The 27,256-nt window shown below is 37.4% G+C and overlaps 1 protein-coding gene across 2 annotated transcripts; it reads left to right on the top strand.

Annotated features, from left to right (window-relative positions):
* Window positions 1-728: 728 nt before the first annotated feature.
* Window positions 729-25,842, top strand: c1orf116 (chromosome 1 open reading frame 116). 2 transcript variants are annotated; one of them, XM_012956176.3, is made up of 4 exons: window positions 729-832; window positions 10,961-11,130; window positions 17,926-18,100; window positions 22,089-25,842. In XM_012956176.3, the coding sequence occupies exons 2-4, from the start codon at window positions 11,017-11,019 to the stop codon at window positions 24,125-24,127; spliced, it is 2,328 nt and encodes a 775-aa protein (XP_012811630.1). In that variant the 5' UTR covers window positions 729-832; window positions 10,961-11,016; the 3' UTR covers window positions 24,128-25,842.
* Window positions 25,843-27,256: the final 1,414 nt, after the last annotated feature.

Below are 27,256 nucleotides of genomic sequence, written 5' to 3' on the forward strand. Positions count from 1 at the left end.
AATCTGTGATTACGATATTATGTTGGTGTTAAAATCATTGTGGAGAAAATTCACAAAGGTGAAGTTAATTCAAAATTGGAGTTAAAGTGGAGCACAATACCTGTGCCCTTCCCCCTGGTGGGTCAGCCTGACAGTTTGAGAATCACTGCCTGCTACCCAACATAAACACACAAACTCCCAATTTGCTTATCTTATCCCCTCACCACTTCCCTGTGCTAGGTATTCAGTGTGTATGTAATCTAGATACAAATTGCATATCTGAACAGAACATAGCACAGTCTGTAGCTTGCATCTGTATTACATGCTGACTAGTTACGCAGGTTGGGAATTTAATACATGTCCATTTTTAGACTTCTGAAGTTGCAAACCTAGTATGAGTCATTATAATTTTAGCTTTAATACTTGTTTTCTATAACAGCTTTAATGATAGTAAACAATATCCTGAATTGTACAATTGTAGTATAATGCTAAAAAAAGACCTCCACTTAGTAATCTACTCTTTTGCTGAGCTGTGAGTGAGCCACCACAGGTTAAAAGGATTTATAATATCATTAATACTACTTAAAGTTTTTAAATATATTTCTTTCACATTCTTAAACCTGCAATAACAACACACATTCCAACCTTCACCTTTAAAAAAACATGTATACCGTTGCAAAAGAGCTGTGCATAGCACAGTAAGTAATTGGTTAATTGTTGATTTGGCAATGTACCTGCACATACCTCAGCTTGCAACACACAAGAAAGCTGATTGGCTACAACATTCTTGCAGTACCGCCTCTCTGTGACCCGAGAGAGTGAGCAAGTTAGGGAGGGACTGACAGCCAGACAGGTGAGTTGCTTTTCACCTATGCAGCTGAGTCAGAGAAAACTCTCTGGAGACAAAATGTTTTAGAAGGATTTGCTTGTGGATTTAGGAAAACAAAATCTGACAGCTAGTATACTCCATTTGGCCATCTGGATATACAGATTTACAGGTGAGTTAATTAATAACTAGCCTTTATTTGTTTAGTTAACTAGACAGAAGTGCCCTGGGTTGTATTACACAGCAGAGGACTTCTTTGCTTCATTTAGATTTTCCTATTTTCTGGTAAACCATTTTCTAATAATGCTGGATGGGTTTAATTATTTAGAAGTAGAAACTGTTATCAAGGTTTTTGGTTAACTTTCATAGAAGCAAAAGGACAACGTTATGCCCAGCTCTTTTAATTCCCAGTCACCTCTTTGGGGAGGGAAAACGTATAATGAATAGTCCACTTAAAGAAATGTACTTATTTTTATCTGATCCATTATTGTTCTGGTGACTTTTACTCTTGAAACATTGAACTCTGACACAGTGGATAGAAAGCCGAAGGGCAATACTTGGTAAAATAGTTAATACGGCAACCAGTGTATGCTAATACTGCTTGAAATTCATGTTGGCTAGAATGTGTTGACATAAAGAAAATTCTATACATGTTTCTCCAGCCCTGTTATCACCATTTTGTGAAACTTGCTCTTCCTCTGTACTGTAAAACATTTTATGTAGGTAGAATATTTCTTTAAGTAGAGGCAGGTAATGGAAGCTAAGCTGTAATATACATTTAAGCTTGTCTATAATTATTTGCCTGATGCCTATTTAACTTGTAGCATGGGAACCAGTGGCTTGCCCTGTAATGATTACCTAGTTTTCATTTACCCTTTTTCTGCACTAGAGTGCAAACTGAAGGACTCTTATTTAATCCTGGTATGTTAGCTGTGTATGTGTATCATTAAATAGAAATCAGGTGATGTCTTACTGTTAAAGATACAGTGTCCCATATGTGCTGCCTTTGTATAAACCAACATGTGAAGTATATGTACTATGTTCAGAAACTGTAGCAATAGGTTTTACCTTCTGCCCACAAGCTGTCACAGGCTTTATTGGAAGCCATTCCATATGTCTTTGCAGTCTTGCTCTCGCTTTTTACTACACATGCTACCCTTTAGTAATTATTATTATTAACAGGTACAGGTATGGGGCCTGTTATCCTGAATGCTTGGGACCTGGGTCTTTACATAATTTGGATTCGGCTGAATAATGAACCGAATCCTAATTAGCATATGCTAATTACTATATGGAAGAGGTAAATGTAGGCGCATGCGGCTACGGCGAAAATTTTTTCACTTCCGTGTTCACATTGGGACATTTAACCCTTCAAATTAGCATATGCTAATTAGGATTCTGATTCGGTCCAGCCAGGACCGTGGATTCAGCTGAATCTGAACCCTGCCGAAAAAGGCAGAATCCTGCCTGAATACCGAACCAAGTCCTGGATGCGGTGCATTTCTAGTACAAATTATGTTCTCAATGTTTTGCAACATATGTGTTTAATTAAAAAAAAAAAAGGATGAGCATTAGATCTGGTCAGGCATACAAGAAACAATCCATTAAAAGCGAATTAATCTGTTTATGTAATGCTTGCAGATTTGTTTGCCTGTGGGCACAAAGTGATTTTACAAAGTGACTAGGGTTGTATGCAGCATCTGATGGGGGCATGAGGAAACTGAAATCTTATAGGAGGGGTTATGCTACTAGGGTTGGTGTATATTGGTGCATAAATATATGCATCTATTCTTTACTTGAGAACCAGTGTAGACTACCGCTAGCCATATATGTAACAATTTTGGCTGATTGCTTTGTCACGCTTGACTAGGAATGCACCAAATCCACTATTTTGGGATCCAGCTAAACCTCAAATCCTTTGTGAAAGATTCACTGAATACCCAACCGAATCCGTGGACATTTGTTTGATCAGATCACTGTTCAAAAGTAGGTCCCCATCCATGGACACAAGAGCAGGCAAAAAACAAAGAATGAAAGGGACACTAAACCCTACCATGCTGCACTACTCAACCACACTTTACTTTGTTGTTGGACTACAAATCCCATTATACTTTAACATATTATCAAGGTGGAGGCATTTAAACTATAGTTAAACAATATAAGCAATATTGCTAAATAAAACTGTGCCCCAAGTTTTCAGGCCCCACAGCTCTAGTAAATTGAAAAATAATAGACCACTGAAAATTGCTTTTCATCTATGTAAATCAGGCTCCATGTTTTTTTGTTCCTGCCACAGGCATTGAAAGCTTTAAGCACAGTTTTCCTAGCACTGAACAAGTGTGTCCCTTATCCTATGTATGATAACAGTGTATTGTAATAAATTACATAATATCCTTATGTAAGATGATAGCAAGATGACTAAATGGTAATCAGCATTCTCATTAGTGAATTCTTTTGTTTCGTTCAAATTCTCATTGGTGGATTGGTTTCTATATGTTTTCTTCAATCTCTAGTGGGTGAACTTCGGGGCACATGGGAATTTTGTGGTTGGTTTTAGTGTCCCTTTATGGTAACTTTGAACGTAAGATTGGAGTGATAGATGCAAACAAGGTGAAACCCCTCCCTTGTCTCAAAAAGCGAAATATTGTTTTTTTATTCTTGTACCTTATGGCAAGTTATTACATACATTAAAGTTTTTTAATGTATGTACGTACAGTAATTAAGGTTTCTGCTAGAAGATCAGATAGCAGAACAGTCAAAAAATCTCATGTCTTGCAGTGCAGACTTCTATGGAGTAACTGTTGAATTGTGAAGCCTATGAATCTGTTTTTTGAACTACCACTTTGCAATCAAAAACAAGTAAAGCTAGCTTAAAGCTACATTTTTTTAATATAAAAAATGATTAGAGTATTTTTCCTATTATTCTTGAAGCAACATCGGGGCCCAGGGTTTTTCTGGATAAGGGATTTTTCTGTAATTTGGATCTTAATACCTTGTCAGCTAAAAATCATTTAATTATTAATTAATTAATCATTAATTAATTGTTTTACCCCCAATATGAATCCATGTTGCTTAGGTACCAACAAGTACAAGGTACTGTTTTTTTAATTACAAAGAAAAAATAAATTATTTAAAAAAATATTATTTGCAATTTGTATTCCTGTAGGAATATTCTTACTTTTTGTTTTTAGGTTTTGGCCTTATGGATCAACAATGTTAGAGAATAGACAGGTCCTTCTGTATGTAGAGAGTCTTCAGTAAACATAAAGGATTGTCCCACTTCCCAAATGTCTAAGTCAGCTGTTTTGTACCACTATATGCCTGCCATCATGGATAAGCTAGCATTAGATACTTTCTCCTACAAACACGACCAGCATGCCATGACAGTCAGAGAAAGGAGCAGACTATTACCACACATGCTTAACAAATTTTATGTTGTTTGAAAACAACCTAAAAAAAACAATGAAAAGAATGATCACCCCATACCAGATGCTGGAAACTTTATCATAAGGAGACATTAGAGAGCCAGGTACTGGCAGACATTCACAATCACATTTTCTCTGTCCTTTAATAACTCCTTCTAATCTAATCTAATATTTAAAGCAAAAACTAATACAGAACACACTCCTTTGCTAGGACGACCTATCTACATGCTAAACAAAGTCCTTTATGTTTGAGTGCTCCTTCTCTGGGGATTGCCAATTTCTTAAGCACCCTGTGATTATAATTGTTTACCTCAAACATAAACCTGTGCAGTGTAATAGTCTAATGAGCACCATGACTTAGCCATTAAAAGCTTAACTTTTGCTCTGCTGTGCATGCCCATACCCCAGGGTTGAACAGAGATTCAGGGAAAGATAACAATATGGCAGCACTTACTAGGACAGTGCTCCAGGCCAGTGTGTTTTTTCAGCAGAGGAGTAAATGATCCATGTATGTGTTTCCCATTTTTGTAATGCAGTAAAAATTTTGTGCTGTGTGAGAGAGGTGTGAGAGTACTTGTAAGGAAACATTCCTGCAAAATTTTCTTTTTACTGTTTGTAAGCAGATCCTTGCAACACAAGTAAAACATGAAACAAGTTTACCGAGATACAGTAACCTATAAGAGATTTCCTTTTACTCAGGTAACTACTAAATGGTCACTGCTGATTGGATGATAAAGTTAAACTTTGCACCTTTTATTATATAACTTCATAAAAAAATTACTGCATGGTGTACTAAGTAATTTTAGCACTGATTAAAACAATGTTTTTCTTAGATGATAATATTTTATTATTATTATTGTTGTTTAGCTCTTTGTCTAAAAATGCTAACACTTCATTGGTTTGTTTACACAGGGGACCATTAGGCCATGGGCACACAGAAAGTTTGCTTGGCTTCTCTAAGCCTGCGTTTTTTTTTTTGTTTTTTTTGCAGGCTGAGAGAAGAGGATCCGCCCCATTCTGCAGCTCCATTTATCTGCAATGAAAAGTACAGCTTCTGCTTAAGTGCAGGTACACAGCACTTGGGCGGAAGCTGTACTTTTCAGTGCAGATTCACAGAGCTGCGGAAGGGAGGGTATCCACTTCTCTTAGCATGCAAAAAAAATATGAAGGCTAAATAAAAGAGAAGCGGAGCAAATGCTCCTTGTGCCCATGGCCTAACTAAAATGTGTTAATTTGTAAGACTACATTTGTAGTGTATATAAAGCTTATTGTTGTTTAAAGTGTAGGGGCAGACACTCAGCCTGTGTTTATCTTCAGGCTGAGACTCTGCCCTGTGTGGCAGGGGTCTAAAGCTCCTCTTTCATCAGTTGCTGGCATACTGAGCCATAGGCTGTCTGTATCTGATTGTTTCTTCAGTGTGAAATAAAGACCTATTCAAATGTTGGTTCAGTATACTTGCCAGTGCCAAATTTTTGCAAGGCAACACGAGAAGCAAGAACAGGGAATGAATCCCTTGCATGTTTCTGTAAAAACCACTACATTTCTGCTTGAAACTGTGCCAGGAGGAAGGCAGTGCATTCAACTTTCACTATTTACATACTACAGAGAAAGTTGAATATTAACTGCCATAGAAGCCTGCACCCTGTCCCTGGTATGCACACTGCTACTAGCATTTTGTTAACTGTATAATTGCTGTCTGCATAGTTTGCAAGTGTTAATACTCTTTTATGCACCACTTTTTTTTTATAGTTTTTATGTACCATCAAGATTAAATATACTAAAATATTTGTCTATAAAGTTTGGTGCAAGCAACTATAGGCCACGGCATCTAGGAGCATATTTATAAAGCAGTACAGTAGGTAACTTCACCCTAATTACCACAAGAGAACAAACCCTCCTGCTTGCTAGTCTGCTGGCACTAGTAAGGGCAACACCCTGAATATTTCTCTTACTGTTTGTCTATTTGCAGACAAGTATTCTTACAAACCACTCCCAAACCTCTGGAAATACCTTTCTAGCTACAAAAGTTTACTTTCCCAATATAAGGCAACCTGCTAGTAACTAGTAACCACGTTTCCTCCTGGTTGCTGATGAGGCACAGTACAACGAATTTGCCAAGCTCTTTACACACAGTAGCTGGGTAATATAAAAAGGAGGAAAATCTGATCTGGATTCTTCAGAAGCGAAAGTAGTTAATAAATCATTAACTATTAATCCTTCCTAACTGTGTTGCAAAAATATAGTACACCATTTTCCTATAGATTACGCTGTTGCAGTTGTACTAAACCAAATATGACAACCAGGCTAGGACTGGTTATGAGGCTCAACAAAGTTTGTTTGTGCAATACTTTTCATGGACGGAAGCATTCTGCAAACTAAAGTAATGTAGGACCAGTGGAACCAGCCTGGGAAGAATGCCACAGTATGAGTGGATAGAGCGGTCATATTAAGCCTACTGATAAATACCTGAATAAATACCTGAAGAATACCTGAATTTTGAATTTCATACGTTTTGCTTTTTGACACAGGGCTGGTATCTAAAATGTTAATAGCTTAAAACACAATATGGCTCATTTATTAACTCAGCCCAAGTGCAGTTGTTAAAAAAAAAAAAAAAAAAAAAAAAAAAAGGATGCAATCAGTGCATGTATGGACGCCATTAATTAAAGGTACTTTCACCTAAACACACTCTTTGCTTGTATTTCTGCCATTGCGCAAGTGGTGGGGTTCCAGGGTTCCCATCCTGCATTAACAGTTGGAGCAGGCTGGTGCCTAAAGAATAATGTGTACATTTTCATTTCAAGCGGCAAAAATTAAACAATCCCCAATATGAAACAAAATTACCTCTGATTCTTGAAAGCATGCAAGTGCCACTGTCCTGTTTTATTGCATTATATTGCATTATTTTGCATATTTGTGTCCAAAATTGCACTTGGCATACTACACTTGCTTCTCTAAATTAACCCCAATATCTAAACCTTGTAGGTGTCAATGTGACCAGCCATATTCTAGGTAAAATGTAATTGCTAGTTTGAATACTATGCAATGTTTTATTAATTTGCTTGGAAAAACATGTACTTTGACCTATGTATCTGGAAACTGGGCAAAGATATATAGCCATTGCTCAATATTGCAATCAGGTTTCACAAGTAAAAAAGCCAGTAAACATAGGATAGAGCTGTTTGCATTTTTTCCACTTTGATACTTCTTTAGAACTTGAGATTTGCAAGGAAGTATGAACTTTTAGATTTGTTAGGGCTTCACTGCCATGACATTCTCAATAATATCAAGAACCTTGGCAGTAAGCTTTTGTTACTGCCATCATAATAGCCAAAAGACTAATATCACACGTGATATTGGTATTCTTCTCTGGCATACAGTAAATATTCCAGCAGAACTAACAAGCACTGCATCTGCCTCTCAGTGCACACCAGAAGTAGGTCTCTGCCTGAAAATGCCCATCTGTGCATATTCAGCCACAAATCCTCCAGTCCTCCACCTAAAAAGTTTGTTGCACAGTGAAAGAAAAACAGCATTTTCAGTCCTCCACCCAAAAAGTTAGTTGCACTGTGAAAGAGAATGTAATATACATTGCAACAATGCAATGGTACAATATACATTAATTACAGTGGTAATAAAGTTATTTGTAAATGCATTTGCTATTAATAGCAATATCTGTCTGACTACATTTTCTGCATTCCTGGCTATGACTCCTAAAACAGTGTTTGATGCCAGCTGATCAATGATGGCAAAACATCATGGAGCAGATCTGACTTCAGTTACATTGGTTTGTGAGTCAGACCCAGAAGAGACTGCAAATATATTTCCAAATAACTTTAAAACCATGGAAATATACATTATGTGGGGAAGGTAGCTTAGACTTTCAAGTTCTTTCATTTAAAAAAAAAACAAAAAACCAACATTGTGCACTATTGCAGTGGTTTTTTACAGAGATGTCAACTAACCCTATGTCTCCCAGCCCTGGATGTTTTTTCAACCTTTTCCACTCTAAATTGTAATATCAAATACCTTCACAAAATGTGAAGAGTTTATCATAAATACTGGGTTAAATGAAGTGTAGTTTCTACTACATTCACCAACCTACAGTGGAGGAAATAATTATTTGACCCCTCACTGATTTTGTAAGTTTGTCCAATGACAAAGAAATGAAAAGTCTCAGAACAGTATCATTTCAATGGTAGGTTTATTTTAACAGTGGCAGATAGCACATCAACAGGAAAATCGAAAAAATAACTTTAAATAAAAGATAGCAACTGATTTGCATTTCATTGAGTGAAATAAGTTTTTGAACCTTCCAACAAAAAAAGACTTAATACTTAGTGGAAAAACCCTTGTTTGCAAGCACAGAGGTCAAACGTTTCTTGTAATTGATGACCAAGTTTGCGCACATTTTAGGAGGAATGTTGGCCCACTCCTCTTTGCAGATCATCTCTAAATCCCTAAGGTTTCGAGGCTGTCTCTGTGCAACTCTGAGCTTGAGCTCCCTCCATAGGTTTTCTATTGGATTAAGGTCCGGAGACTGACTAGGCCACTCCATGACCTTAATGTGCTTCTTCTTGAGCCACTCCTTTGTTGCCTTTGCTGTATGTTTTGGGTCATTGTCGTGCTGGAACACCCATCCACGACCCATTTTCAGTTTCCTGGCAGAGGGAAGGAGGTTGTCTTTCAGGATTTCACGATACATGGCTCCGTCCATTTTCCCGTTAATGCGAATAAGTTGTCCTGTGCCCTTAGCAGAAAAACACCCCCAAAGCAAAATGTTTCCACCCCCATGCTTGACGGTGGGGACGGTGTTTTGGGGGTCATAGGCAGCATTTTTCTTCCTCCAAACACAGCGAGTTGAGTTAATGCCAAAGAGCTCTATTTTGGTCTCATCAGACCACAGCACCTTCTCCCAGTCACTCACAAAATCATTCAGGTGTTCATTGGCAAACTTCAGACGGGCCTGCACATGTGCCTTCTTGAGCAGGGGGACCTTGCGAGCCCTGCAGGATTTTAATCCATTGCGGTGTAATGTGTTTCCAATGGTTTTCTTGGTGACTGTGGTCCCTGCTAATTTGAGGTCATTAACTAACTCCTCCCGTGTAGTTCTAGGATGCTTTTTCACCTTTCTCAGAATCATTGACACCCCACGAGGTGAGATCTTGCGTGGAGCCCCAGAGCGAGGTCGATTGATGGTCATTTTGTGCTCCTTCCATTTTCGAACAATCGCACCAACAGTTGTCACCTTCTCTCCCAGCTTCTTGCTAATGGTTTTGTAGCCCATTCCAGCCTTGTGCAGGTCTACAATTTTGTCTCTGACATCCTTGGACAGCTCTTTGGTCTTTCCCATGTTGGAGAGTTTGGAGTCTGCTTGATTGATTGATTGATTCTGTGGACAGGTGTCTTTTATACAGGTGACTAGTTAAGACAGGTGTCCTTAATGAGGTTGACTAATTGAGTAGAAGTGTCTAACCACTCTGTGGGAGCCAGAACTCTTAATGGTTGGTAGGGGTTCAAAAACTTATTTCACTCAATGAAATGCAAATCAGTTGCTATCTTTTATTTAAAGTTATTTTTTCGATTTTCCTTTTGATGTGCTATCTGCCACTGTTAAAATAAACCTACCATTGAAATGATACTGTTCTGAGACTTTTCATTTCTTTGTCATTGGACAAACTTACAAAATCAGTGAGGGGTCAAATAATTATTTCCTCCACTGTATGTAGAGAATGCATACTTCTGTTAGTATAGCAAATGGCATTCACAACTTAATTCACTGGCAAACGTCATCTTTGTAAGACCTACACAATGCAAAGTGAGTGTGATTTAAATATTGGTGGATGGATTTGGGCACTTGAAGATAGAAAAATTTTGTATTAAAAGGGAATAATTCAGTGAATGTGGTATCATTTGCAGGGATCATTTAAGAGGTGGACAAACCATGTCAATAACCCAACTGTAAGAAGCTCTGTGAAGGAATGATTTTAATGCATTGGTTTTTTTTTTGGCTAAACAAGTGCTTGCCAACTCTGTTAACCCTTTTTGTCTGTAACGGTCATTTGTTTTGTTTAATTTTCAGTAACAACAAGGATGCCCTGGTTATTTTATGGAATTGGTGATCCTAAGTAATGCACCGAATACTGCCTAAGTATTTGTTAGATGGGTGGGGGCAGTCTGTAGGTCTGGGCCTGATTATGCCACATTGCAGTCTCTTTATTGTGTTTATAAAGAAGTCTGAACTGTGCTCCTACCAATCTATATAGGTAAATTACTCTTTCATCCTACCAGCTCCTCAGCCATGTATTAGATGATAAACCTAAAGGAGTGCAAGTTTTGGCTGTCATGAGCTGTATTTTAGACCATGTGGTAAAGAATTTGAGTCTAGATTTGAGTAGATTCTAGGCAGTCCATACAGTAAATTAATTCTAGCCAGCTTTTAACCAGTTACACTGAAGGTGGAAAACCCAAAACCTAAGAATTCCTGGGGCACATCACAGGGCATGTCTGATAAAACTGACCATAGCGTGTGTAAATGGTATAGGGACTTATATTGTAAGCTTCACTGGGGCACATAATTATGTTTATGTATGATCTCTGTAAAGCCCTGTGGCATATTGTTTTTAGGCACAGAACTGAAAATGGTTTTTGCATTGTTTTTGTATATAATGATATCTTGTTACTGCTGAAATTATACCTGTATTTCTGTTTTTCATTGTTCCGATATCAGATATCCATATCTTCTGGAAAAAAATTTTTATTTTCTTCTGCGACTTTTATGGGTTGATGCCTGAAAAGGATCTTTGTATACGGAATGTAGGAATGGAGGTATTAAACAGCGTGGGCAGCACAGGCAGTTGTGACAGCATGGAAAGCATCTCTTCCAATCATTCTGCTTTGGTAAGTAGCTTACGCAAAATACATGTATCTAAGGCTAGGTAGAATGCTCAGATAAATAACAGTTGACGCCTTTGTTTTGCATCAATAGCTGCATGCATCCACACCTTATTTGATGCTCAATGCTTTCAAATAAACAGCTTTAACCATAATCCATGATTTGTGCAGACACTTGACTGCTGTTCTAATTTAAGGACTAGTGTTGCCAGAATGCCAGTTAAATCTGAACTGTTTTACTACACAACTCAGGCCAATAAAAGATTGGCAAAGATCATAAAAAAGCAAATTTATATTATGTTTCAACAATAGCCCTGCATAAATAACTAATGGAGAAGCAATTCTCCCCTTACTTTCTTTTGTGCGCACTTTTAAAAACAGTTACATTTTATTATGTGAGCACACAAACAAGAAGGAAGGAACACTTTGGGGCTGAGATTACCTAGTGGAGAAGACAGTGAAATACGTGAAATTGTTGCCTTCTCATATGTACATATTAGGACATCCTCCCCCAAGTACTTGTGCTACATGCATATGTCACACACTAACGTCATCCTCTGTGGGCTGTTAGAGTAGTGAGCAGGGCTGTAGGCACTGTGTACTTAAAGTGGGTAAGGCAGGGCCTCAAATTTTGTTTTTTAAGTAAGGAGATATGAAAGTTTAAATAACTGATCATATTTGCTTACCTGATACCCTGGGATGGTGCTTTTGTTTGAACTGCACTGGTCCAGGTTATTCCTGTAGTAGCTCTTTTGCTGTTATTTTCTTCTTTTTCTGTCTTCTTCTCTTTGGGCACGGGCAAGTGCGTGCGCAGTAGAGTAAATAAACTGGTTTTGTATCGAAGTTCAGCTTTCACTTTGCTGCAAATGCACCGGCCCAGACTGGAAAACAGAGAAGATAGAAGAAGACAAAGAATATGGAGATGAGGAACTTCAGAAATACCCCGAGCCGGTACAATTTCTAGCAAACGGGAGCACCGCCTGGGGTGTCGGATAAGCAATTATAACCGCAGGGGGGTTCATAACAATTTGGAACCCCCTGCTGATTTAAATTAAAAAGTAAACTTTTCTAATGTGGATCTTGAAGAAAGGGCTGAATATTTAGACAGATCCTCCTTTCTTCTAATTGAAATGGGTGCCATCATGGCTGCTGAAAGGACCTACTGGTATATAAATCATTATAAAGATTGTTATATGATACCTTTATAAGTGCCTCTTCTCCAGTGTAAACCACCCCAACTTGGCTAGTCTTTCCACAAAACTGAGTGCAGATTTTTTTTTGTTGCACGTCAAATTGAATCTATTCTCCAGAAGTGAGACAATTTTAGGTTTAGCATAGAAACAAATGGCATAAGCGGTATACCAGTCCCCATTTGGTTGGTGTCCGCTAAATAGGAATAACAGTACACCACTTGCTATAGAGTTTAGTTAATAAAATGTACCTGTAATAGGAACTAATTTAATTGGATACATTGCAAATCAGATACCTAGGGTTAAGATATTCTGCTGTCTAGATTGCTGTCAGAAGAATGGTATCCCCTGCAAATGATCATATCTATGCACATTTCTCTGAAGCTGATCACCCACAACACAGTGGAAGTTAGTGGAATGTCATGTGGGCTCAGATGTGAAATGATAAAAATGGGTTGGCCTTAATTAAAATAAGAACAACCAACTGTTTAGTACTATCAAAGATTGCCTTGATTGGGTGCTTATAGTGCTACATGCTACTATTTTAAAGAATGGAAATATTAAAGGGATTTTGTCATGATTTTCTGGTGTACTTTTTATTTCTAAATGACACTATTTACATTGCAGATAATTCACTCATCATATAAAATTTTATTCTTGAACCAACAAATGTATTTTTTTTATTCATTTATTTTTGGAGTGCAGCGGTAAAGAGTGACTGAAAGTTTATCAGAGCACAAGTCACATGGCTGAGGGCACCTGGGAAACTAAGAATATGTCTAGTCCCATGTCAGATTTCAAAATAAAATATAAAAAAATCTGTTTGCTCTTTGATAAACTGATTTCGGTGCAGAATTCTGCAAGAACACCGCTATTAACTGGTGCATTTTTAAAAGCATGTTTTCCCATGATAGGATTATTTTAATACTAACCCATAACTTTGAAATGTTGAGATTAATCTTAATTTTTTACAAATAAGAGTAAATTCAATTATATTTTGTTTTGGTTTCTCTATATTGTTAAAACATTTGTTGGGAGACAGTGAAATCAGATAATGTGGATTTTTGTATTTAGGCACAATCATCTGAGCATAGAATGTAAATTCTGTTGTGTACAGGGCTGATACTACACAATATTCAACAAACATGCCTAGTTTTGATTTTGTCCCTAAATTCAGCATACCCCGATTACCGCCAAACCCCATGCATGTTTCAGGTAGCCCTACTATGTTTGACTCTATGAATTAGGACTATGTGTCTAGTATACCTTTTAAAATATGCATTTTTCATCAGATCATATAAATGAGAATCTACTATGCTAGACTACTATGGAGAAAATGATGCATTCTTGTCTATACATACTAGGTATAAACAGGGCCACCATCAGGAGGTGAGAGGGGGTTCATGGTGTCCCAGGCCCAGTAAATTCTGCTTCAGGAGAGGGGCCCCGTCAGCGTTGTGAAAGTTATGCAAATTGTGTAAATTATGTATATAGTTACTTAATTTAATAACTTAAAGGAAAACAATACCCTCAAACGTAGGTTTCTGTAAAAATATATTGCATAAACAAGCTCATATGTAAAACCCTGCTTCTAAATAAACCATTTTCATAAAAATATACTTTTTTAGTAGTATGTACTATTGCGTATTGCGAATTAGGGGCCGCCTCCTGAGATCATAGAATTCACAGTGCACACAAACGAGCCAAGGCGCACATGCATGCTAGGCCACATCAGCCAATTAATGGACAGAGTTCTGTCTTTTGTTTCCACACTTCTTCCTGTTACAGTTAAAGCTGCATTATTTCTGGTCATGAGATTCTTTAATAGGTTACATAATATAAACTCTGTTTGTTAAGTATTCATTTTGGGGGTTTTCCTTCAACGTAACCTGCCAAGATAATAAATGTAATCTGCAAACTCTAAAATGCTATAATATTGTACTGCTAAAAACTCACTGTATCTGTTCTAAAAGTGTTACTTAAACTTACGTTTTTATATTATGCCAGTGGGGAGGAGGAGAATCCAGTTAGGGGCCCTGTGAAACTCACAGCAGACCAAACTGTATGGCATGGTTTTGGCATATCAAGGGCATGTTCTAAGCATAATGGGGTGTAGACAAATATGGAATTTAGTTTTTTTTTTTTTTGTTTTGTTTTTTTTAAAATTTGGGACTCATCCTAATCACTAACAGCTCTTTACTTACGTATACTAATAGCACTTCAGAGTATTAATGGGCCCCTGTCTGCTGCATAGACTTTTTTGTATGTACAATTTCCGAACAATCCAGACAGTGAATCAGATACAGGTATAGGATCTGTTATTTGAAAAACACATTATCCAGAAAGCTCAAAATTACAGGAAGGTCATCCTCCCATAGACTCAATTTTAAGCAAATAATTCAATTTTTTCTTTTTTATAAATGGTTTCTTTTTTTCTGTAACTATACTGTAAATCAGTAATTTGTACTTGGTCCCAACTAAGATATAATTAATTATTACTTACTATTTAATGTTTAAATACGTAGACTTAAAGGGGAACTATCGTGAAATTAATAATCATTAAAATGAATCATCACATAAAGTTATGAAAGTCTCTAAATATAATGTATTAAAAATTTTATACAGTTTTTAATATATATCAGTTTTCACAGTGCTCCCTCTAGCAGCTGCTTCTCTCAGCCCTGCTCCTAGCCTGCTATGAAGTCGGAGTCGGGTTTAGCTAACTGACAGGTATGCCTTTCTCTCATTGGCCGCCAGTGCTGTCAATCTGGAGCTAAGGAAAGCCAGCATCAGTAGTTCAATGGCTTCAGAGGCTCCGTTTGAATGCAAAACTCCTGCCTGCTCTCTCCTTTTGCAGTGCCCTCTCCCTAGAAAGGTTTGTAAGAAGTAAATCAGTGGCTGGTGAATATTACATACAGGGCATTCAAACTGGGACATCAGCGTGTCTCACTGCTCAGCTAAAAGCATGTGCTGTGAAGGGGGGGGGAACTACTTCTGACACAGTCGGGGGAAGGGGGAAGTTGAGGTAGAGGCAGGAGTTTTGCAGAAATCTGTCCCTGAACGGAGAGAGGAGCCTTTTGCAGCAGTGACCTACCAATGCTGGTTTGTAATGCACACGCTGTTGGGAGGGGGCGGGGTCAGGAGAGAGCAGGAGTTTTCTGTGAAGATTTCAGAGAAGGGACAGAGCTAAAGTTGCTGCCTTTAGGTGCCTTTTGGGAGAGGGGAGAGTTGTATATCTCTGGGTGTTTGTGTGTATGTGTATCATTATCAGTGTGTGTGTTTGTATATTTGTGTGTATCTGTGTGTGTGTGTGGGTATATTTGTATGTATCTGTGTGTGTGTGTGGGTATATTTGTATGTATCTGTGTGTGTGTGTGTGGGTATATTTGTATGTATCTGTGTGTGTGTGTGTGTGTGGGTATATTTGTATGTATCTGTGTGTGTGTGTGTGTGTGTGTGTGGGGGGGGGGGGGGGGGGGGAAATCTGTGTGTGTGTGTGGGGGGGGGGGGGGGGGGGGGGGAAATCTGTGTGTGTGTGTGTGTGTGTGGGTAAATCTGTGTGTGTGGGTAAATCTGTGTGTGTGTGTGTGGGGGGGGGGGGGTAAATCTGTGTGTGTGGGGGTAAATCTGTGTGTGGGTAAATCTGTGTGTGTGGGTAAATCTGTGTATATGTACGTGTGTGGGTATATCTGTGTGTGTCAGTCCGTGAATCTATGTGTGTCTTTCTGTGTGAGAGAGTGTGTGTGTGTGTGTGTGCAAAGAAACCCTTACAATGGGCCAACTGCGTATGCAACCTCACATGGGAAAAATAACCTCTGTTGTGTAACATTTGCCTAAAAAAAATAAACTTCAGATTTGTAAATGTTTTTTCCCAAATCTGTGTTTGTGGTTGTAATTCCTGCTCTGAACCCTGAGGGGAGTTACCAAGGTCAAGTAATTAATTACTGTTTGGTATGGTACAGGGTTGGCCAAGTGTTACACTAAGGCTACTGCTACGCAGGGCTGGATTGTCTGAACGAAGACCAAGAATCAGCCCCTTCACTGGCATCAGCCTTCTTACTTGCCTGTGCCCGGTACCACTGCTATGTACAGAGTGCACACACGCAGTGGATTTCAGCTCTGAAATGTTTGAGTATGCATTTAGGAACTGACACGTGTGCGCACCCTGGACAAAGCAGTGGTACCGGGCGCAGGGAAGAAGATGCCAGTGAAGGGGCCAATTCTCTGTGTTTTTCCATATGTTTTTCCATAGCCTTATATGAGAATGTAATGTAATGCAAATTCAGGGAAAATTCATATGCACTATTTTCATTTAGGGTCTATACATCCAACATACTTTAGCAAGAAATTGTATTGAGATGTGGCAAATTGCAACATTTTTAAACATTTTTCAGAAAAGTCATAAAAACCACTAAATTTAGGAGAGCTTTGCAGATTGGTACTTTGGTGTAAAAAAAGACTCTTTAACCTTTTTGGATTTGTCAGATTGTGTACTTTCCAAAAATATGTGGTTTTCAGGGGTCACCCTACATTTCTGCAGCTTTTACCCCACATAAAACTGCCATGTGTTTATGAATTAGGTAAAGGTAAGCCATGAAATTAGTGTGCACAAGGTATATTTTGGGGTCTCTAAGTGCCATGTGCTTTGATAAACCTATGTACAGTGGGCATCAAACTGTTCATTAGCCCCCTGGGGTTCATATTTAGGATGTTTTATCTTGGTACCTAATCACCTGTAGAAAATAAGAGGCTGCATATTGGAGGTTTTGAGGTGATTTTTGGAAATGTCATAAAAATCGGTAAACTTAGAAAAGCTTTGCAGCTTGGTACTTTGGAATGTGTACTTTCCAAAAATATATGGCTTACAGGGGCAAGCACACTTTTTACTAGCTTTATCCCACATATAATGATGTAAATGTGTTGATTTTGCAGGAGCTGAAATGACAGAAATAATTAATCATATGGGGGTATGTTCCCATTGGGCCCCTACATGCCACCCACATACTTAGGTAAACCTATACATATTGGTCATCAAACTGGCGTTCATATTTAGGGTGTTTTCTCTTGGTACCTAGTGATTTGTGGGAGATAAGTTGCTGCAAAGTGGAAGCTTTGAGGTGTGGAAGGATGCTTTGCCTTCAGCATAGGGGAGGGCGGGACATTGTTACTGGTTTTGTGACATCACAGCACGTTGTTGCCACTCCCATTCAGCAATCCCTTGAACTGACTCTGTGAGAAAGGCTTCTAATAGTCTGTAATCTTATTTCTTTTATTTAAAAAAGTAAGCATTTTTGGTAAACAAATATATTTGAGAATTTTATTATTTTGATTATATCTATCCATCTGAAAAATTTAATTTTCACGATAGTTCCCCTTTAAAGTATGGAGATCCAAATCACAGAAAGACCCCATATCCGGAAAACCCCAGGTCCTGAGCATTTCGGATAATAGATCCCATACCTGTATTGAGAATTCCCCCCATTTTATGAAAGAAGCAAAGAGAGCACTGTTTCAGTGTTGAAATGTGTATATACCCTCTTGTGTGATGCAAACTTCCTAAACTTTGGTTATCCTTATTTACCATTTTATATCATTTATTTAATTTGTTCAGAGTGGGGACAACTATGATCATCTTTCTGCCGAGGAACGAGAATGTTTGATGTTTCTTGAGGAAACTATAGATTCCCTAGAAAATGAAGCAGACAGTGGACTGTCCAATGATGAATCCGAAAACACAGAGAATATTCCCAGCCTACTGCAACCAGAACCCATTGGTATTAGACCTGGTACGTATATCTGTAATAATGAAAGAACAAGGTTTTTTGATAGACCTAATTTTATTCCATTGTTTGCTGCTTTATGGTGACTTCTTAAAAAAAATATTTTAAAAAAGGGCAAAATGTATGCTGTGCTTTTAGCTATTTCATTTACAAAGGGGCAAAAATCACAGATTATCAATTTGTCACACATTTTTCCTTGGAACCAAAAGTTTATATTGTTATCACAGATTATATAATATATATGACAAAAATAACGTGTGTGTTTGTTACATTCATTTAGTTAAATCATTTTTATTGGGGCTTATTTTAATTTAATTTTTATAAGGATGTACTGGCATTCCTTAATTCCTGCCATATCCATACTTTCAGTACAAAAGCTCTATGTACAACAGTTTAGTGAGTGGCTGCACATGGATCCAAAGTATATTATACAATAACATCTTATGTCCAGCTCTCAGTACTTAAAGTCATCAGCTTTTACCCTTGCACACTTTTTGCACAGGACATCTCTACACTTAAACCACATATGCATTAAATAACTTATCTTTTACTCCAAACTACAGGCTTGATAGAACTCATATTGGAGGTCCATGACTTATATAAGGTCACAGAACCCAGGTGGTGCTTTAAACCTCATATTATAATATTTATGGCCTGGGTGACTGTGATTTGCCAAAAACCATAAAGCGTTTATACAACAGATGTGGTCAGGCTTTAACACCAGGCACTCCTTTTCCTTTTCAGTTATTTTTTCTTTATCTTTTTCTTAAACTCTTATTGCAGTCCATTGGTGAGATATTTTATATCTGCTCAATGGATGAATCAGCGTGGGAAAAATATTCACATGAATAAAACCAACAGTCAAAACATTTTTTCCTGTGGAGATTAATCTTCCCCAATGTGTTTTCCATGACGTATTTAAAATAGGGATCACTTTCCTTTAGGGCATGTGGTTATGCATGTTAAGGCAGATTCTTAAAGGGTGTGGACATATAATTATAATCACAGCCTAGCAATCCACGTGAGCATTTGTTGGCCAATAAATCCATCTATTCTGTGCTTTTGGATTACATAAGATACAATTAAAAATCTAAATATAGCTTTTTTATGGTGAAATAGTGTGCATACTTATAATCATTTATCAGTCACGACAACCTCTTTGTACCATAATACCTTTTGCCTTTTTAAATGAGACTTCTACTATTTATATCACATTTAATGTGTGTAAGGGCTAAACTACACAGGAGATTTTGATCACATTTTGTAGGTCATTTTATCACACCCGCAGCATCTTGTCATACAAAACAGCACAAGATTTTGTTAGAATCCTACAAAATCTGATCCCTACAGCTGCAATATAAGTTGGTTCAGATAAAGTCAAATGGTGTCTTCTGATACAACAGTCCATGTATTTAAATGAGAGAAAAAAGTTAGTCAGACACCTTTAGATTTTATCTTGTTGGATGCAGACACAGCACACAGCATTCCCTTCCAAGAGACATGTTGTGTCAGACAGCAAGCCTTCCTTGTAGTTTACACATTATATTTTTCCATCAGTCCCGTTACTGTTTAACCCATACAGCTACATCTGACTTGTAACATGTAATCTGTCGATTCAACAGCACTATCCTCCTGTGTAGTTTAGCTCTAATACTTAATAAGTTGGTATTGAAATATAGTTTAACACTTTTTAAAATCCTTAGTTACAGTACCTGAGATATTTACTCATCATCTAGGCAGAAATGTGTAATAAGCGCATCTTCAGCACCAGTAGCAGAAAGCAGTCATTGTTTGTGGTCTGCATTAAACCCCACCCCAAACTGCTGAATACTTATCTCTGTCCTCTTTGCTGTGAACATGTGGCAACTATTCCTTATTTCTGGAACCCTTCACAGGATAACTTTTGGACAGTTGTGCCCCATTTTATGAAAGCACTACCTCAACTGATAAAAGCATGTCATCTCCTTTTAATATAGATAAGGAGGTCCCATTGCAGTAGGAAGCAAGAAAAAAAGACGACATTTTAAATATTTTTACTTAAGAGATTAAAAAAATGAGATGTTTACAAAACGTAAACAAGGCAACAACAGTCAAAACTTTACTATAAATCTGCCAGACTGACCTAAATGATGTCCTTTAGTTGTCACCCATCTCAGGTTAGATTAATAGGCTGTATTCTTGTGGATTTCTAAACATTGTAAAGGACTCACTTAGTTTATAGTGGCCAGTCTAAGGGGCACATTCATTAAAGTAAGAATCCAAATCACGAAATCGGATGATTGCCAAAGTCACAAAAATTCCGTTCTTTTGAATACGAAGATTTCGTACTTACGATCCGAAAGTTAAGAAATTTTTGTATCGAAACGATTGTTTGCGAATGGCGATCTGATAGTCACAAAATTTTCGTATCCAAACGATCCTAAACGGTGGGAAAACCTTTCTGACTTTGACACTTCAATGCATGATTTTGGAAGCCTCCCATAGGAATCAATGGCACTCCAGTTCCAGCCTGGCCCAAGGAAAGTCACGACATCGAAGCTTGAATGAATCCGAAACTTTCGTACTCTTTGCGACAAATACTATTTTCTTGCACAAATTGACGTGCAAATTAACAAAAACATCGCAGAAAATATGCAAAAGTTGTAAGCTTTAGAAAAAATACAAATACCAGTTGATATCAAATACTTTGTGATTTAACTCTAAAGGCATAAAATCCTTTCAGGATGTATCAAAGTAGAACAGTATATCCCACATTAGCCTTTTACAAATAGTTAATTTCATTAAAACCCCAAATTTGTTTTTATGAACCTTTTAAAGAAATGACAACACACCATCCAACTAACACTGTAGGCTGCATTTCCGCAGTATGTAGAATCCTTCTGCCTGACACCTTCAATGACCCATTAACGGGGTAGTTCACCTAGTTCATTTTTATTTATTATAGTGTTATAATTATTTGTCATGCATTTTTGCAGTTTTTAAATCATGGTCACTGACCCCAGCAGCCAGAAAATTATTGATCTGTGAGGTTACAATTTTATTGTTACTTTTTATTACTTATCTTTTATTCAGGCCCTCCTCATCATCTTCTAAGGTATCACTGAAACCACTGCTTCGTTGTTAGGATAAATCGGACTGTAGCAACAAGTCCTCAGACATTTAAATCTGGAATGCTACTTGACCGAAACCTAAATAATAAAATAAATATAAAAATTAATTGCAAAATGTCTCATAATATTACTGTGTACATTATACTACAAGTAAATTCAAAGGTGAGCTACTCCATTAAAATATGACAAATTGGGCAACAAACTTCTACAGGTATGAATGATGATAAAACATGCTTAATATTGGGCACCATTACAGTTAAATAGTTACTGATGCTATTCAAAATCATAGCCTATTATGCAACATGGCAACTCTTATCTGAACTTGTTTTCCCATCTTAAAGAGATGGCAAATCTTGCTTATGACAAATTTATTTGCCCCTGAAAAGTTGGATCATGGACATCTATGTTTTAATGCAACAATGTTTACCAGTATTTGGAATATTTGCCACATAATGTACCCTGGCAAAATTATTTTTGCCAGGATACAAAGGTTCAATGCAAAATATATTATTTGGAAAACTTCAAATAGATAAGGGGCTTAGATCCAGGGATAGTAATTCAATGTAACCAACTGCTCTACTCAGTCACTGACTTCTAAAAATTTAAAAATGTAATTTTTCTAAATGTGCACATTTTTTATTTTTTATAAAATCAAGTCAGAATAAACTTAGATTTTTTTTCAGCTTTCCTCTTGATGTGATATATTTTCATTGTCTCTCTGCTATCCATCTGATATTGTATATAAATGTTGAAGCCATCTTTGTGCTATTTGAATCCTGGTGGCTACTGATATGTATACCTATTAAATGTTGTTCTATAAAGAAATCATTTTTAAATGCGTTGTATCAGAAATAAATTAGTATTTTTTTTTGTCTTGGATACAGATTATGAGAAAACCAAAAGTGTTAACCATCCCAGAACTGAAAATATTGCAAATGAACAAGATACAGTAAATTTTAATAAACCTGCTTTGCCAAAGCAGGGGTACCACAGCTTTCCAAGAATCATTCAGGTGCCAAAAGAGGAAACCACGAAGCATTCAACTGAGGAAACACTAAACTCAAGAATACACCCAGGCAATGCACTGGATATTAAACACAAAAGTTTGTCATCTTTAAACTATACTGAAATAGTAGAGTTGCCTTTACAAGACCTTCATCTTTTGCCACCCCCAGAGCCTTTTCGTGATCTCCAAAATGTGGAGAAAGAACACTATGTAAGCATTCCCGCTGAACCACTTGAGGTCCAGCTCGAAAAGAGTTCGATAGCATCTGCACAACCTGTTGAACAGCCAGAAGCTGCTCACTCTGGTCATAGTAATGTAAAAGGGACAACATCTCTTATTTTTCCACGGCCCATATTGCAGAAAACAGTGGTAACTGGATTAGAAGAATCTCCCAATCCCCTTGTGGAAAAAGGGGATGGTAATGTTAAACAGGGGCCTCCAACTGCACCCAAGCCACGCAAATTGCCCCCACACATTATTATAAAGCCAAGCAGTGGAGTCATTGCCACAAACCTTGATCCTCAGCAAAGGCCAAGAGCTTTTTCTGCACATGAAAGGAACACTGACAAGTCTATTGAATCTATAAATACTAAACTTTCTCATTCTAAAGAGCAGGAGAGGGCAAGAAGAGAGGCTCTGCAGAAGTTGGGTCTGATGCAGGAGAAAAATGAAGCACAGAGAACTACTTCAGTTAAACCTCCTACAGTCTTTAGGGCTGCAGAAATCTCAATATCCCAGAGTATTGTAGGGCCTGGCCATAAGGATTCTTATGGAAATCGTATAAGCATAAATCAACAAGAAAAGGCAGATGTTCTAGGGACCAGTCCTACACAACATTGTTTCCAAGGTTCTCCAAAATCAGTTGATATTGGTCCTAGAAATGAAGCTTTGATAAACAAACCGAAGTCAAGGTTTATAGAGAATCCATATGAACCTCAGAGTGGGACTGGCACTCTGAAACAAGCTGAGTCTTGTAAACATGAAAGCACAAGCTCTGGAGTAAAAATTGATATTCACAGAAACCGATTAAGTTTGAAGGGAAGCTCTTTGGAGAAGTCTGATGAAACGTTGACCAGAATCTTTCAACCTTCTAAGGAGGCTCATTCTATTAAAACTGATAATCTTCGAAACCCTCCACCTGTAAGCTTACACACCAAAGATAAGGGGGGAGAGGTACTGGCTCAATTAGTGACTGATAATTCAGCCAGTAATGCGAAAAATGATGAAATTAGAAGCCTGAAAATAAATGCCCACGAGAAAGACCTTTCTGGTCCAGCATCATACCATGTTTCTGCTAGAGGAATTGAACATGTAACTGAGAAGAAACAGCAAAACATAACTAAAGTAGGCTCATTGGAGAATGTGAACACTAGTCCTGGCAAAAGCATTAATTTCCCAAGACCCATAGATACTGCAGTTCCTCAGAGTGTTTCAGAAGTTGTGCTTAGGGAGGGGAAGGGCAAGACTGTTGTAGACAGCAGCCAAAGACACAGTACACACTTTGATCATTCTGATGAACCATTTTTACGTCTTCCTCAAAGTACAGTACCTGGCCTAAGGCAAATTAACATCAAGTCTAACACTTTGGAACGGTCTGGAATAGGTATAAGTAGTTCATTGCCCAGTTCTGATAACCAGAGTCAAAAGGGAGGCAACTCTTTCTTCAAGAAACCAATGTTTTCAGCAAATTTCCTCAGAAATAACCGACCACGACCAGCTTCCTTAGGCACAGGCAAAGATTTTGCTAGTTTGGAAGAGCAAACTACTGATGCAGAGAAAGGTGATAGTCGACGCTTACTCTTCTTTAGGAACTCTAGAACCCCTGCTCCTGTCACCAGTGTAAAGATTACTCCTAAGGGATCCAATGATGAGCACCGCAGGGAAGCACTAATGAAGCTTGGTATTCTTAAGGAATAAGTTATTGACAATATGTCTTGCTTTAGTAAGACATAAGAGCTTAGATTTTTAGGTGTTACTAGCACTTGTTCAGTTTTGTATGTGTAAGGGGGGTATTTTTGTTTGTTTAGTTTTTCCTTTTTTTCCAGCAAATTTTTTTTTCTTGTATCTACTTTGTAAATCACCTACCCCACACAAATTTTGACTACTAAAATTCTGGGGTAAGGAAAGTTTGGCATAAAATGCAACCTAAATGGTAGTTGGGAAACATTAACCAATACATTGGAATGATCCCAGTATATCCCAGTATGTAACGAATGTTACTCTGTTTCTGATACATTTTTTTTAACTAAATAAAACAGATTAGGACAATCTTACCTAGAAATAATTGCAATGTTTGTGTATTTTATTTACAATGGTCTTCATTTCTTTTCTCCTTGAATAGCTTGTTGTAGTCTGTGCAGCATTACTTCCCAATGCAAGCAGAAGTGTCACTGACCAACAGAAGTGTGCTGTTCATAATGGAGTATTATAATAGGGAAGGAGGATGTATTTTCAAGACACATCAAGTCTCCTTTCATTAGTCTGCATTACCTAATACCAATTTTTAATGTGACTTTCTTTGGAGATATTCAGCATAAAAATTAGCATGGAGAAATTATGCTATTTAATAAAATAACATAATTGCAGTTTTTTAATTAACTTTTTCATCTACAGTTATTTTTTGAATGAAACGTTTGATTTGTTGATGGGTTCACTTTATTTCTATCACCATGCACCTGTTTAAATAAAAAACTGGAAGTCAAATAGCAAGACTACCTAAATAAGTGGTAATAACACATAATAGTAAAAAAATTAATTACTTTTTGACTGCTGAGCATCACTAATCCTCTCAACCATTTTGCATTTTAAAGATCCAGATTTTGAACAAAAATTCACACAAAAAATGTTAGGGTGAAAAAGGACAGAAATGGACTTTGTGACCAAACTGAAGCAAAGTTTGCTTATTAGCAAAAAAGCAGTGTGAAAAAGTTCAGTTTTTTCAAGAATACTGTTTATTACATTTCCGTTTTGTCTAATATAAATATTTCTATTAAACAGTGTGCATCTAATCACTGCCAATACATAGTCCATTTTTTGTTTTTAGCTGCAGCCTCCTTCATGGCTTTCACATGTTTGCCATCAGGCAGTCTGATAGACTGGACTAATGTTTGTCATCAGATTCTTTACCAGACACTGGAGAAATGGGTGACAGGCACAGTGTTTTATATACTTAATTTTAAAGAAATATTGATAAAGAGCTTTAGGTATTCCTTCAGAAACATCCATTTTGGAGAATATGTGTGAAAATAAATGTCGTCTTTTCATGGTTCTCCTTTTAAGTTTAATAAGAAACCAGGTAGATGCTAAAATATTTAAATCTGCTTCTACTAAGACCTGCAAATTACAGTAATTATATAACAGGATATAACGTATGTGCCTAATTGCAAATTTGCTTTTTCTTACTCAAGTTCAAATATGCAAAAGACATTGACTGTTTTTGCTACCAGTAAAATTCTGTTCTTAATTTGTTTCGCTATCCATACATTGCTGTAAATATTAATTCCATTGTCAATGTCTACCAATGTATTTAAATACTTGCTGATTTTTTTATTTTTCCTTCTGTGTGGCTTGTCTAATGTGAATGATTCTCTATGGCAATATAATATTTATATTAAAGTTATGAAACTGACAAAGGTATGGATTTTTCTTTTAGAAATTTGATTGATTCCTTTGCTGTAGCTTATAGGATAGGGTTTGCTAACGTCTCAAGAGGAGTGTATATATATACACAAAGGATGGCACACCGCTACATAACATATCTCGGGTGCTCAGTAAAGGGTTCCAATAGTATAAAAAAGACCAGCAACTCGGGGATTTATATATGTTTTGATTTTTCACAAGAAATCCCGGAGTTGCTGGTCTTTTTTATAATATATATATATCTATATACACATATCCACACGAGAAAAACGGAGCACACTCTATAGAATGAATCTTGGCCAAAAAGGCTACTTCACTTCACTTCCGCAATTTTGCAAGGTAGGGGCTTAGGACTTTCAAAGAGACAATGAGGTCCTGTAGAAGGCAGCATTTCTAGTGGACTCACGAAAAGTGCTATTATAGTATATGCAAGCATATACTGTATGTTTGCACATTCTACAGGCAGGTTTTATCCGGGTAATTCAGGTGTTTGGGGTGTGTCAATTTTTAAATCGTGTCACAGGTTCTCAGTTGGCTTGAAATCAAGGCTTTCTTTGGGGCATTGATAGACAGACATTTGCTAGAATGTAAATCGCCGGTAGGATGGCATACGCGGTGCAGCGATTTGCTCAAGTTGGCAAGTTGCCTTGAGAGGAAACTTTGGGCGACTTGGGCAAATCGTGGCGCCGCGTATGCCATCCTACCGGCGATTTGCATTCTAGCCGGTGGGATGGCATTGCGGGGAGATTAGTCGCCTGTAACAACGAAAATTTGTTGTGCAGCCGTGTGTCACTGCCCTAAAGCAATATGTGTTGAATAAATTGAACACCGCCCATGCCTTAAAACAGTCCTACGTTGAAGTATATTCATTAGCATCATGCTCTGTGGCATCTACATTTTTTACCAACAGGGACTGGGCATCTTTTTAAAATTAAAAAAAAAAAGGATGGATGATTCACAATACAAAGTCTGGATGAAAAAGTCACATTCACTATAATGCAATGCATATGTAAAACTACAGCGGAGTGGGAAAGTGTGCAAACTGTGTGGAGATCTGGCACAAAGGTGGTATTACCACATACAGTATTAAAGTGTGGGAACTGAATACTTACAAAACAGAATATTTCAGTTTCTTATCTATTTTTCTATAAAAAGATGCCTGGAGTTAACAGTATTACAGACAACACAACTTCATTTTTGGATTTGTTATTTAGAAAAAAAAACTGAACTGGTCAAAGGTCTGTTTTAAGAGCAGCAAACACCTTTATTATATATTCACATGGGAATGGAATTTTACTGATGCACACCTTGGGGCTGAAAAACTTGCTTGACTACCCATGCTCGTCACAAGTTGATCTATTGTGATGTGATTACAGAGGACTGTGCCAGCAAAGAATACTTCAATAA

This window comes from Xenopus tropicalis, chromosome 2, assembly GCF_000004195.4.
Source record: "Xenopus tropicalis strain Nigerian chromosome 2, UCB_Xtro_10.0, whole genome shotgun sequence".
NCBI lineage: Eukaryota > Metazoa > Chordata > Amphibia > Anura > Pipidae > Xenopus > Xenopus tropicalis.

Coding starts and splice junctions, on each gene's coding strand:
- c1orf116 (XM_012956176.3), top strand. CDS start 11,017: ATGCCTGAAAAGGATCTTTGTATACGGAATGTAGGAATGGAGGTATTA. Junction 11,131..17,925: donor CTTCCAATCATTCTGCTTTG/GTAAGTAGCTTA, acceptor TAATTTGTTCAG/AGTGGGGACAACTATGATCA. Junction 18,101..22,088: donor ACCCATTGGTATTAGACCTG/GTACGTATATCT, acceptor TCTTGGATACAG/ATTATGAGAAAACCAAAAGT.